We start from the raw sequence: 13,531 nt of genomic DNA on the forward strand, positions 1-13,531 counted from the left end.
AACCCGACAAACAAACAAAAAATAAATGGGCTAGTGATGTAGCTCAGGGATACAGTGCTGTTTATCATGCCCAAGGCTCTGGGTTTGATCCTCACCTGCACCCAAAAAACAAAAAGAGCAGTTTCATTGATTTTATGTGGTGGTTGTTAAAATACTATAAATTTGTTACAAATAACTCCTTGAAAGCACTCTCATTTCAGACTTGGGGGGATAACAAGAACTTCTTTATGGTCTTCCTGCTGCTTTGACAATCAGGCTCATTCTGGATCACTAAAATATTTCTGGGGTGAATACTAAGTCTCTCTGTATTCACATAAGTGCCCCAAAGACCACCAGGGGCACACTTGCACTAAGAGAACTGGGCTTTTTTCTTACTCAAAATATGTTCATACCTATAAAGAAAAGGATGCCAGAGAGAGCCTACTTCAGGATTTAGGCTTTAGTTGGGTCTAAGTGGGTCACTCTGGACTGTAGATTATCAGAAGGCAGAGGGACTAGATACTCTGTATTCACATAAGTGCCCCAAAGACCACCAGGGGCACACTTGCACTAAGAGAACTGGGCTTTTTTCTTACTCAAAATATGTTCATACCTATAAAGAAAAGGATGCCAGAGAGAGCCTACTTCAGGATTTAGGCTTTAGTTGGGTCTAAGTGGGTCACTCTGGACTGTAGATTATCAGAAGGCAGAGGGACTAGATACTTGGGTAGAGAGCAGTAGTCATGTGCAAGGCCTTGAGTTTGATCTCCAGCACTGCCAAACAAAACAAAGCAAAGCAAAACAAAACAAAACAAAACAAAACAAAAACAAAACAAAACCAGCCCAGCAGCCATTAGTGGGGATTCATTCCTTAGTGAGGTGGGTTTGGTACTTTGTGTATTGAATATTCATTGTATTTCCTGTGCTTGGACAAAATTTAGAGATAGCCTTGGGCTGTCTTATTTACTGTGGCCTGACAATGAACTTTCCCAACATTGCTATCCTGTGAGAATACCCATGTCTAACAGCTGAACTACATGACTTTAGCAGATTCTGAGTCCTGAGATTACCCATTTTATTTTTAATATGTTTTATTACAAACAACTGAGCTTGTGATAGGAAACAGGAATAGAGGAGAGGCTTCTTCACAGACTCTCTAGTCTATATGTGGCAGACCTGTGTCCACCCAAGGGGCATCTCACCCACTGTCTTCACTATTGGGAAGAGCTAACCAAAGAGGTAAGGGCCTAGGAACTGCTAGAAACATGTCACATCACTTTCTTCTATGAGGGGAAGGGATCTGAGGAGAAAGCTGCTCCCTTTTCAGGGTGGCTTCCATCTACGTGTCATTTCACCAGGAATAATTTTTTCAGGGGCTTCCACATTGTCTTCAAAAATTATTCCAGATTGAGGGAAGGGAGCTTGTTCCTATATATGTTCCCATTCAAGCCTTTTCTTAAGCAGAGAGTAACAGATGACCAAATTTAGGGGACCAGTCCAGGTTAAACTCTTTACTGGTTCATACCCTCACTATGTTGCCAACTCTTCCTCAGTGGACCTTCATCAGATGAGGGAGGTGAGAAAGCAAAGGCAGGTTGCTATGGGAGATTCATGGTCAAGTGTAGTAATCAGGATTCTCTGCTAAGAAAGGACTGGTCTATAGAGAGAAGGGCTCAGCAGTGGGGGCTGTGATACTATGGAAAAGGGGAAGGAAAAGGGGATCTGGGGAATTCTGGAGTAAAGGTCAGGTGCTGAAGGGCAGGCATGGGCAGGTACCTTGGAAAAGGAAGGAGGCCAGAGAGGAAAACAGCTTGAGACTGCTGGTGGGGCAGGGGACTGAACAGAGTGTCTGAGGCCTGTTAAGAGAAAAGAACCATGATCTGTAAGTCATGCTTGATTAGGAGACTAGGAGGATACACTCAAAACCCAAGACACAGAGAAGACATGTGCACAGTTTTACTTATTTAGTTTGGCTGCATTCATCCTGTGCTAGAAAGTTTTGTCAGGGGCAAGGCCTGCCATCTAGTGTTGAATGTGGACCTCCAGTTAACAGGAGTAAGGTGAATAATAATCCACGATAGGATAAAAGAATCACCCAGTAACTCTGTAGTAACTCTGAAGTGCTGTGGCCTGATGAGGGAAAACAGCAGACAGTGGAAGGCTTTGCTTTGAATAAAACAAAGAAACAAGTGCATGGCAGAATAGATACACTCTAGCTGTGCTTTGTACACATATAGTCTTCTCAAAGAGGAAGTGAATTTGAAGTTTAAAGAAGAGCTCTCCCAACCCATTAATGAACTCATATGCCTATCCACTTTTCTTATCCTGAATCAGAATTTTTTTAAAAAGATCAAGAATAAGATGCAGTTTGGGATACCATATTCCTTTTGTAGTCACAAAATTAGATTCCTTCAAAAAACTGTTCATTTCAATCCACAATTCAGGCCTTCAGTATAGTATATTTTATGTTAGTAAGGAATTTTAGTCATCTCTCAGCTGTGGAGGAGTAGATTTTTTTTTCAATAAATGAAAAGGCTTGCTTCTATATCTTAAAAACTCTCTCTTTTTTTAAGTATCTTTGAGACAGTGTCTCCCTGTAGCCCCCTCACTATGTATGTCAGGCTGGCCTTGAACTCACAGAGATCTGCCTGCCTCTGCTTCTAGAGTGCTAGTGTTAAAGGCATGTGCCATGAGGCCTGGCTAACAAAAACTGAGCTTTTAAATATGTTTGTTGTTTACTTAGGACTTCTTAAATGTAGTTTAACATTGATAAGTTACTTAGAAATCTTGTTCACTTCAATATGCTAGGCCTAAGAAATGCTATTGTTGATTGGTGACCTCTGGTCATTAAAATGATAATTACACACAATGTACAGTACTGTGATGGCTTGGCTGCAGGAAATTTTCAAAAGCTACAGACTCCATGCAAAGAGACCTATCAAAGTTCATGGCTGTCAGGAATGGAAACAAAACGGTGCTTATGTGAACAGAAAAGTTTGAATTACTTGAACAATATTGGCAGTAAACAGCAGCACCATGGACTTTAGATAATCCCAAACCCAGCCACTTCTGGACACTGGAAATTGAGTGTGTGTGTGTGTGTGTGTGTGTGTGTGTATGTGTGCAATTCATGTAGAGACCAGAAGTCAATGTCATGTGTCTTCCTTTATCTCTCTCCACCTTATTTTTTGAGACAAAATCCTTCCTGGAACCTGAAACTCATCAATTTAGTTAGTCTGGCTGCCAGTGAGATCCAGGGATCCACCTATGGTCCATTCCCTCAGGGCTGGGGTTACAGGTGAATGCCACCATACCCAGGTTTTATGTGGGTGCTAAGGATCCAAACTTGGTTCCTCACACTTGTGCAGCAAGCATTTTACCCACTGAGCCATCTCCCTAACCCCTGGACATTGGAATTTTTGTCATTGCTAACAGTACCTCTGAGTCTATGAGCTGATGTTTATACTACTCAGAAAAAAGTCAGCTACAAATTAATGAAGAATGGCAGATGATCATTTCTGGAAAGTTTAGGAAAGTTATCTAAATATTTACAAGATAATTATGACCCTGGCAGTAAGAGTTAAAACATACCATCTTATGAAACATCTTGAGTATATTTAACTTTAACATGTTCTTTTCTTTAGTGATGTTAAATTTATTTATTTATTTACTTATTATTGGACTTTTTGAGACAGGGTCTCCCTGTAGTCCCAGCTGTGTAGAGCAGGCTGGCCCAGATCTCATGGAGATCTACCTGCCTCTGCCTCCTGAGTGCTGGGATTAAAGGCTTGGGTCACCATAACCGATTGTTAAATTTAACTTTGAAAAAAATAAACTGTAAAGGAAAAGTGTAGATTTTGAACTGGCAGCTAACATGCTGGTGCATTCTGCACACTGAGCACACCTTTGGAAGATTCATTCTTCAGCAGTGATAGCCCCAGAAATGCTTCTCTTCCCTCTCAGGAAAGCAAGAGCAGCATTTTGGCCTCATCTCATTCCATATTCTCTTTCTTTCTGAAAGCCGGGCTACTTTTCAAGCGTTTATTGAACTCTATCCATCTGCACACAAATTTTAAGATATCTGATATTATCTTCTGAACTCTAACTATGAATGACTTCTGTTTCTGACTTTCACAAATATGTCTGTATTTAAGAATGTATGCATACATACAGTTGAGGTTAGAACAAAAATTTATGAGTAGATAGTACATCTTTTAACCTTCCCAAAACTCAGTGTCTCTGTTCTTAATGGAACATAAAACAAACACATTATCACCTACTTCTCTGATTTAACAGAAGTAATATGAAAAGAAATGTGAAAAGGTATCTGAAAATTTAAATACCACAAAAATGCATGTTGAATAGTTATTACTTTTTAACACTATCATAGCCTTGAACTTGACCATAGGTTGTCTAAGAATCTCAGGCAGCATCATAGCTTGAGGAAATAATACGGAGGCAGTAACATCTCATTTCACTGGAAGACTGCCTACACTACCCATATATTAATATATCTAGACAATCTAATGCTGTGATTTACAGAAACAGTAAGAGGTGCTCCTGAGTTTAAAGATTTCTCTGTGATTAAATACTGTCCTGGTAACACAAAAAAGAAGCTCTTTAGTATGTCTGTTAGTTCATTATGCCTCCCACCAGTGAACAATTTTATAACATGAACACTTTTATAAATTTAAATTTTAATTAATTATTGAGCTTTTAAAATTTCATACATTTCCAACTCAAATCCAGATCCTTCCCCATCCATGCCTCCTCCTATTCCCCCACTGAGCCCTATGCACTCTGCCATACAAGGTGAGTTCTATTCATTCAGGTGTTTGTACCCAAATGTCCTTCAGTGTAAATGCATCTTCTGGAGTCTAGTCAGCCCATCCAGGGGTCATATGTAAATTATACTCTCCCTCACCCAACAGCAATCAGTCACATATAGTTCTCAATCTAGTGGTGGCCTGCCACTAATTTCTCACCTCCCCTTTGGGCCCTTGTTTAATTGAACTGACACAGGTCCCACATTTGATGTCACTGTTGCTGCAGGCTCACATAAGCAAGCCTCCAGTGGCCTAGAAGCCTCCACCTCCTTATGTTCATGAACCAGCCCTGGCTCTGGGAAGGGAAGTCAGGAAAGGAAAGATGGTGGGAGTTGGGTGATATTGAGGGGAGGGTGGGGATCATGGGGCACTATGAACACATTTTAAGTAACAGACCAAAACTTATATATGGAGGATGAGTCCTCTAGGTATCCCAATCTTCAACTTCTTTGTTTTCTTACATGTTTACAGTGTATTTTGATCATATCCACTTCTTACTCCCCCATCCTCCTCTTTTCTCTTCCTCCTCGTCCTCCTCCTCGTCTTCCTCCTCGTCCTCCTCCTCCTCCTCGTCCTCCTCCTCGTCCTCCTCCTCGTCCTCCTCCTCCTCCTCCTCCTCCACCTCCTCCTTCTTCTTCTTCTTCTTCTTCTTCTTCTTCTTCTTCTTCTTCTTCTTCTTCTTCTTCTTCTTCTTCTATTTTTATAACCCACAGAATCCAATTACTTCTGCCTATATGTGCATAGGAATGGGGAAATCCATTGGAGCTTCCTTGACTAAACTTCAGAACATCACAAATATATGGGCATAAACCTAAGTATGTAGAAGGCAGTTTGGTAAGATTATTGTTTAACAAAACAGTAATAGATTTTCTTCTAAGGCCTATGACCTCCCCAGGCATGAACTTTTGACCAGTTTTATAGTATGAGGCATGAATTCCCTCCTATGGAGCAGGTCTCAAATCCAAACAGAAAATGGTTGGCAACACCCATAATACTCATGCCACTATTGTACCATTGATCACATCATTCTTGGCAAGTCAATATTGTAACATGTATTGTCTAATGCTGAGTCAAATCATTAATGTCATTTCTCCCCCAGTTGACTGCATGGTCTTTCTGGCACTATAAAAGGTAACTAGCAGAGAGGAAGTTTTCAGATTCCAGATTGATTCTGTATGCCCTGTAATCAAATTCCTACCATAAACTTCTGAAATATTGAGTCTGAACATCATGGGCAAGCAAGGCAGCCATGGGACACTTTTACAACAGCTGCTTAATTGCCTTGTATACTAGTTACTTTTCTGTTGCTGTGATAAAACACCATGACCAAGACAACTTATAGAAGGAAGAGTTTATTGGGCTTCCAGTTCCAGAGGGATCAGAGTCCATCATGGCAGGGAGGCATGACAGGAGGAAGGAGGAGCAGAAAGCTGAGCAGTTCCATCTTCAAGGAGGCACAGATAGCAGAGGGAGCAAGCTGGAAGTGGGGCAAGGCTTATGAACGCTCAAAGTCTGCACTCAGTAACATGCTTCTTCTAGCTAAGGCATGCCTTCTGAAGGTTCCATGACCCACCACAAACAGTGCCACCAACTGAGCAAGTGTTCAAAAACTTGAGCCTACTGGGGACATTCATTCAAACTACCACACTTTACTTTTCTAAAAACATGCTTTTAGATGGTCCCACCTACTTCCGTAACAGCATAGTGCCCTTGCTTTTCTGATTCCTAAACAATAGCTGGTCTGTGATTCAGTTATTGTCCTGAACTCTGCAAGATGTCAGTGAACTAATCCGATGAAACATTTTCTTTATTATCTGCTACTGCTTCCTTAAGACTTGCTATTTGTCTCTGATAATGACACTGAAGAAATTTGCATTGAAAAGAATCTAACATAACCCAGAAAGTAAGACTGTATGGCTATCACCACATATATCCGTAGCTTCCATGTTTAGTCAATATGGATCAAATAAGCTAAGAATACAAAATGTAAATGCTATATTTCATTCTTCCTTTAATGACAAAACCTTAACCCTAAAAAGGCTGTTAGACACTGCTGCCCCTCTGCTCATACCATGTGACTATCATCTCGTACTCATGGATGTTTCAAGGTCAGTAGCTTGAGATGTTTTGATCACTCATATCTTTGAATCAATGATGTTACTTTTACTCTGCTTCTGTTCATTAGACTGTTGACAGTTTTCAGACTCTTTCCATCCATATCACATTTGAGACTTATTAGGCCACCCCTCCTTGTATGTGGACTGTGTTCTGTTGAACTGATATTTTGGTCTTAGAAAATGGAAATGAATATGAACTAGAAAGGAAATTTGGTTCAAACATGTCTCTTCACCTTTTGAAAATCTCCAGAACAATGTGCACAAAAGTGTTTAAAAGTCTACATTGTACAATCTTTATTTTGATTGATGGACTATACATGTGTCAGGTGGGATTCATCTTTCAAATACTGATATTATGATAAAGTAGCCAAGGAAAAAAACAGTTTAATTTTTTTATTATGTTTTCTTCTAAGTCACCGTTTTCTAATACTGAACATGGACATCTATCTTTGGAGAAAAAGATATCCTTTATTAACCTAAAGAGAGGGAGAATATACTATAATTTAATAAACTAAGAAACCAATAACATTTTTCCAACACTTATTTTTCCCTTAATATTCCATAGGTCCATATTCATCTTTAAAAATTAAAATAATATTGCTATTTATTTTTATTTATTTATTTATTTATTATTTACTTAAGAGAGCATAGGGCATTGCTTTATTTACAGAAGAGTGGGCACCCCACTGCACCATAAAGTCCACATTTAAATATAGATTCTATGACCTCATGATGGCCAAACAAAATAGTGAGAGAGGTGCCTCTTGGTGTTCTCTGCTTATATATATCTTTTGACCCTCCCCCACATGCATCTAAGGTTGATTGATTGGGTGGGAGGGGTAACTGATTTCCCCTTTGGCTCCTTGATGAGAGTGGAAAGGAGGTGTGACTATAGCTTGCTGGCATAGTGGTTGGAGGATATTTCCAGTTCATACTCCACCCCTTCCTCTGGCTCTTACATTCCTCCTGCTAACCTCTTCTGCAAAAGTCCTTGAGCCTTGCGGGGCAGGGTGCAGGTGTGGGATAATCTTCCTTCTGTTGTGATAAAGCACTGACCTTTCAGGTCTCTGCATCACCTGTAGGCTGTTGGCCAGTTTGAATGGGATTCCATCTACTATGAAAACACACACCAAGAAGCAAGAACATCTAAACAGTGACTGCTATAATAACTTTACCTATGTGTGTAAACACAAATGCTTAGTCGGTACTTTAGCAGGTGCATCATTTCCATCTAACAAAGCAATTGCAGTGACTTCCCACTGAGACCTATATGCTACCATGCCACAGGGGGTTGGCCAGTACCAGATGTGTGTTCTGCCCATAGGAGAGAGCATTATATCCAATCGAAAATTTGATGATTGTACATTCACTAGAGGCTCCACTATTGCACCAGCAGGAACATATTGTTTGGTATGTTGATAGTGCAACACGTGAAGTCCATTGTTGTGGAGACTTATAGAGGGCTATTCTCCCCCAGTCATCTGCATGTTGCCATTTGGGACCATGAAAGCCACCCATCCTGTGGGTGGGTGGATTAATTAGTCCAAGCTTAATTCCCTCTCCCATGCTCACATCATGCAGTGTCTTCAGCAATAGGGCTTTTATATCTACTTCTGGTGTGCAATCAACATTATTGGCAATGGACTTTATTATTTGGTGATGTCTAGTGTCCCTCAGACCAACAGCTCATAGGGGGCAACCCATCTCTGACACTGGGGTTTTCATTTAACAATTGTTTTGCTTTGGAAGGGCTTTCTTCCATCTCTGGAGGGTTCCTTCTGTGTTTAAGGCTTTTTAAATGTGTATCTGGAAAATTATTCCTCCTCTTATTCCCATAGTTCTTTGTATAGTTCTCTCCCCACCCATCCCCTTTAACTACCCACTTTTTACATATTTCTCCCTTAATAACACCTTTATCCTACTGTTCTTCTCTCTTGGGTTCCTTCTTTACCTTTTCATCCCCGTTTTCCTTCCATGTTCCTGGTCCCTGCATTTGCGTCAGGATATGCACTCACTTATAAGGATTTGGTGCTAGGATCCACAGATTGATGGAATCAAATCAGAGCCCCCCCCAGATTAAAGTGAACTGAAAATAAGTCTCCCAGGCTATATTCTGGGAAGCTGTACAAGGAAGTAAAAGGAAAATAATTCTAACTGAAGAGAAGAAAAGATGACCTTTTCATGCTTCCTTGCCCAAGCTGGAAAAATACCCGAAAAATCCCCCTCCCACTTCTGCTGTGACCTGAATGCTGCTGTGACCTAATTGCTTGTGGTTTGTGGTTTCTGTCTATATAAGCAAGCTTGTAAGATGAATCTGGACTTCCCCTTTTGATCAAGGTGGAAGGCCGTCTATAGACAAAATAATAAATCTGGGCTTCCCCTTTTGATTAAGGTGGAAGCCCGCCTATAGACGTATCAATAAACCCTCATGCTATTGCATCTACTGGTTTGAGGACTGAGTTATTGGGGTGCGACCTCCCGTGAACGTAGGGTACCCCAGTCTGGGGGGGGGGGCCTACACTTGGGGGCTCGTCCGGGATTTGGTCGCCCCCAGACCCATTTCCTCAGATCAGCAGGAGGTAAGAATATTTGTCTTGTGGTTTGTCTTGGTCTTAATGTCTGTCAGTCATTTCCTGCTCTGGGAACGTTCCGTCTGAACAGTTGTGCCTGTACAGGACCTGTAAGTCTGTATTCTGGGAACCAGTGGGGGTGGCAGACGTGCCCAGAGACCCCAGGTTCCAACATTCTGGCCCTAGTGACCTGAGTGATCTGAAGTGAGGAAGACAGCGTCTCCTCACCTAGGGAGAAGGGAGATTGGCTTGGCTACTCCCCTCCCGATCTGTACTTTCAGTTTTGAGTCAGAGAGCGCGCCGAGGATTCTTGTTGTCTATCTGTGTTTGTACTTGGGGATCCTGAAAACAAGAATGAGTGCCATGTGTGTCTGGGTGTAAGAAGGACCGGTCCACTTGAATGTGATGTAGCACGGTGTGTGTGCATACTTGATAGTGTATTAGTATCTTAAAAGGGGGAAGGTCTGGTTTTGTATTTTTCTCCACACTCTCTATTTTAAGCCTTCTCTGTCTTCTTTTCTCTTTTATTCTTGGTCCAAGTCTTCACAAAGGACCGTTAAAGGCGAAGGAGCAATTGAGGTTTTCTGGTCAGGGCTACTCCCTGACGTAAACCAAAGGCTCTTAGCCCTCTTGGCGGACCCCGACTGCCCACATCGGTGGAGACAGGATGGTCTTTCTATATCTTCCTTTCTCTCTAGCCACTAAAAAGCCCTGCGGGCACGGGTCGAGCAAGTAAGAGCCACAGGGTGCTTGCCGCTAAAAGACTCCCATGAAAGGATAAGGGGGTCCCAGGAGTGAATCCCAGATAAATTCACATCCCCCGCAGAAGAAAAACTGGGCACCGATAGGTACTTGTCCACAAGCACACTCAGTGGTCATACTGTTTGGAGTGGCACCTGTATTCTCTCTCTCTCTCTCTCTCTTTCTCTCTTCCTCCTTTTCTCCATTTCTCTCCTAAAAGTCTTTCACCATGGGTCAATTACTAATTACCTGCTTGAGTTTAACTCTAGAACACTGGAAGGAAGTTATAGAACGAGCCCGTAATTTATCATTAGAGGTCCAGAAGAAGAAGTGGCAGAGTCTCTGTTCCTCTACATGGCCCTCCTTTGAAAAAGGGTGACCAAGGGATGGGACTTTTGATCTTGCTACTATTTTGAAGGTTAAGGAATACATTTTCCATCCAGGGCCACATGGGCACCCGGATCAGGTGGCCTACATAGTCACCTGGGAAGACTTGGTTCGGAACCCCACATCTTGGGCATGACTGTTCCTACCTCCTCGGGGAACCGGAGAGAATGATCAGGGCCCCCCTACCCCTTCTGCACCCCTAAGTCTCACTTCCTCCCTCCTGCCCCTTCAATCTTCCTCTGAGAAGAAGCAAAAGCCAGTCCTCCCCGAGGACCCAGCTTCCCTAACCCTCCTTGATCCCCCACCTCCCTATCCTCCTGCACAGGCACCTCTACCTCAAGAACTACCTCATCCATCTCCTGATTCCACTGAACCTGATCACTCCTCCCTGCCATCTAGTAGACTCCGCCTGAGAAGAGATAGAGGGGGCCCCTCTGATTGAACTGGGACTGCCCAGGTTCTTCCTCTCCGAACTGTAGGGGATCAGATCCAGTATTGGTCTTTTTCAGCCTCTGACTTGTAAATTAGAAAGCTCATAACCCCTCTCTTTCTCAGGACCCTCAGGCTCTAACTGCTTTAATTGAGTCTATTCTTCTTACCCACCAACCCACTTGGGAAGATTGCCAACAACTCCTCCAGGCACTTCTAACCACAGAGGAAAGACAGCGAGTCATCCTAGAGGCCCGGAAAAACGTCCCTGAGCAGGATGGGAGACCCACTCAGCTCCCAAATGAAATAGACGCAGGATTTCCTCTGACCAGACCCAACTGGGACCCTGAAACCGTGGCAGGTAGGGAGCATCTCCATCTTTATTGCCAGACTCTGTTAGTGGGTCTCAAAGGGGCCGGAAGGCACCCAACCAATTTGGCAAAGGTACATGCTATAACCCAGGGAGAAAATGAAACCCCTGCAGGATTTTTAGAACATCTGATAGAGGGATATCAGATGTATACCCCTTTTGATCCCACAGCCCAGGAGCGTCAGGCGGATCTTATTATGGCCTTTATAGGGCAATCAGCTCCTGATATCCATGGTAAGCTCCAATGGCTGGAGGGTCTTCAGGGGTACTCTTTACAGGATTTAGTAAGAGAAGCTGAGAAAATCTACAACAAGCGAGAGACCTTAGAGGAAAGAGAGGACAGAATTAGGAAAGAACAGGAAGCCAGAGAAGATAAGAGAGAGAAAAAGAAAAACAAAGAGTTAAGTCGAATTTTGGCCACAGTAGTTCAGGGAACAGGACCAGATAGGGACCTGGGAGACAAAAGAAGACCCCGAGTGGACAAAGATCAATGTGCTTACTGCAAGGAAAGAGGACATTGGGCTCGAGAATGCCCAAAGAAGTTAAATAAACTACAAAAAAAGACAACCCCAGTCCTGACCCTAGGAGACTAGGGGAGTCTGGGCCAGGAGCTCCCCCCTGAGCCCAGGGTAACCTTGAAGATAGGGTGGCAATTGACTACCTTCATGGTAGACACAGGAGCTCAACACTCAGTTTTGACAACAACCAAGGGACCCATGAGTTCCAAAACAGCCTGGGTCCAAGGGGCTACTGGAGGGAAGAAATATAGGTAGACTACAGAAAGAAAAGTGGACCTCAGTACAGGACAAGTCTCTCACTCGTTCTTACTGGTCCCAGACTGTCCATATCCCCTTCTTGGGAGAGATTTACTCTCCAAGTTAGGAGCCCACATCCACTTCACTAAAAAGGGATCCACTGTACATGGAAAAGATGGAGCTCCATTACAGGTATTAACCCTGCGACTGGAGGATGAACATCGGTTGTATGAGGGACCGATAGCAGAAACTCCTGGTATATCTGATTGGCTAAGTAAAATCCCTTTAGCATGGGCCGAGACAGGAGGCCCAGGACTGGCATGCAATCAGCCTCCAATAGTGGTCACACTAAAACCATCTGCAACTCCGGTCTCAATCAGACAATACCCTATGAGCAGAGAGGCTCGAGAGGGAATCAGACCTCATATTCAGAGACTTTTACAATTAGATATACTTCGCCCCTGCCAGTCCCCTTGGAATACCCCACTGCTCCCCGTAAAGAAGCCAGGAACAAATGACTACCGACCAGTCCAAGACTTAAGAGAAGTCAATCGGAGGATAGAGGATATACATCCCACTGTTCCAAATCCTTACAATCTCCTGAGTACCTTGCCTCCCAGTCACAGGTGGTATACTGTACTTGACCTGAAGGATGTATTTTTTCTGCCTAAGATTGAGCCCGGCTAGCCAGCCCATCTTTGCTTTTGAATGGAAGGACCCTGAAGCTGGAATATCAGGGCAACTAACCTGGACACTACTTCCCCAAGGGTTTAAGAATTCCCCTACTCTGTTTGATGAAGCTCTACACCGTGATCTGGCTGACTTTCGGGTAAGAAACCCACAGATTATGCTTCTTCAATATGTGGATGACCTCCTCTTAGCAGGAGAGACAGAAGCTCGCTGTCTGCAAGGTACAGAGGCTCTCCTACTGAGACTGGGGTAACTTGGATACTGGGCCTCAGCAAAGAAAGCCCAGATATGCCTACAGCAGGTGAACTATTTGGGCTATAGGTTGGAGGGAGGGCAATGTTGGCTGACAGAAAGCAGGAAACAGACAGTAGACTCTATCCCCCCACCAACCTCAGCCAGAGGGCTCAGAGAGTTCTTGGGAAGCGCAGGATTCTGTAGATTATGGATACCAGGTTTGGATACTGGGCCTCAGCAAAGAAAGCCCAGATATGCCTACAGCAGGTGAACTATTTGGGCTATAGGTTGGAGGGAGGGCAATGTTGGCTGACAGAAAGCAGGAAACAGACAGTAGACTCTATCCCCCCACCAACCTCAGCCAGAGGGCTCAGAGAGTTCTTGGGAAGCGCAGGATTCTGTAGATTATGGATACCAGGTTTCACTGAAAAAT

The 13,531-nt window shown here is 43.2% G+C and overlaps 1 protein-coding gene across 1 annotated transcript in view; it reads left to right on the forward strand.

Annotated features, from left to right (window-relative positions):
- The window catches only part of LOC103727092, a 55,768-nt gene that overhangs the window by 39,016 nt on the left and 3,221 nt on the right, over positions 1 to 13,531 (forward strand). The window contains 3 exon segments of the mRNA XM_008824885.2: positions 11,100 to 11,138; positions 11,141 to 12,831; positions 12,833 to 13,365. Coding sequence (XP_008823107.2) covers positions 11,100 to 11,138; positions 11,141 to 12,831; positions 12,833 to 13,365 — 2,263 coding nt within the window.

This window comes from Nannospalax galili, unplaced genomic scaffold, assembly GCF_000622305.1.
Source record: "Nannospalax galili isolate Female #2095 unplaced genomic scaffold, S.galili_v1.0 scaffold449, whole genome shotgun sequence".
Classification (NCBI taxonomy): domain Eukaryota; kingdom Metazoa; phylum Chordata; class Mammalia; order Rodentia; family Spalacidae; genus Nannospalax; species Nannospalax galili.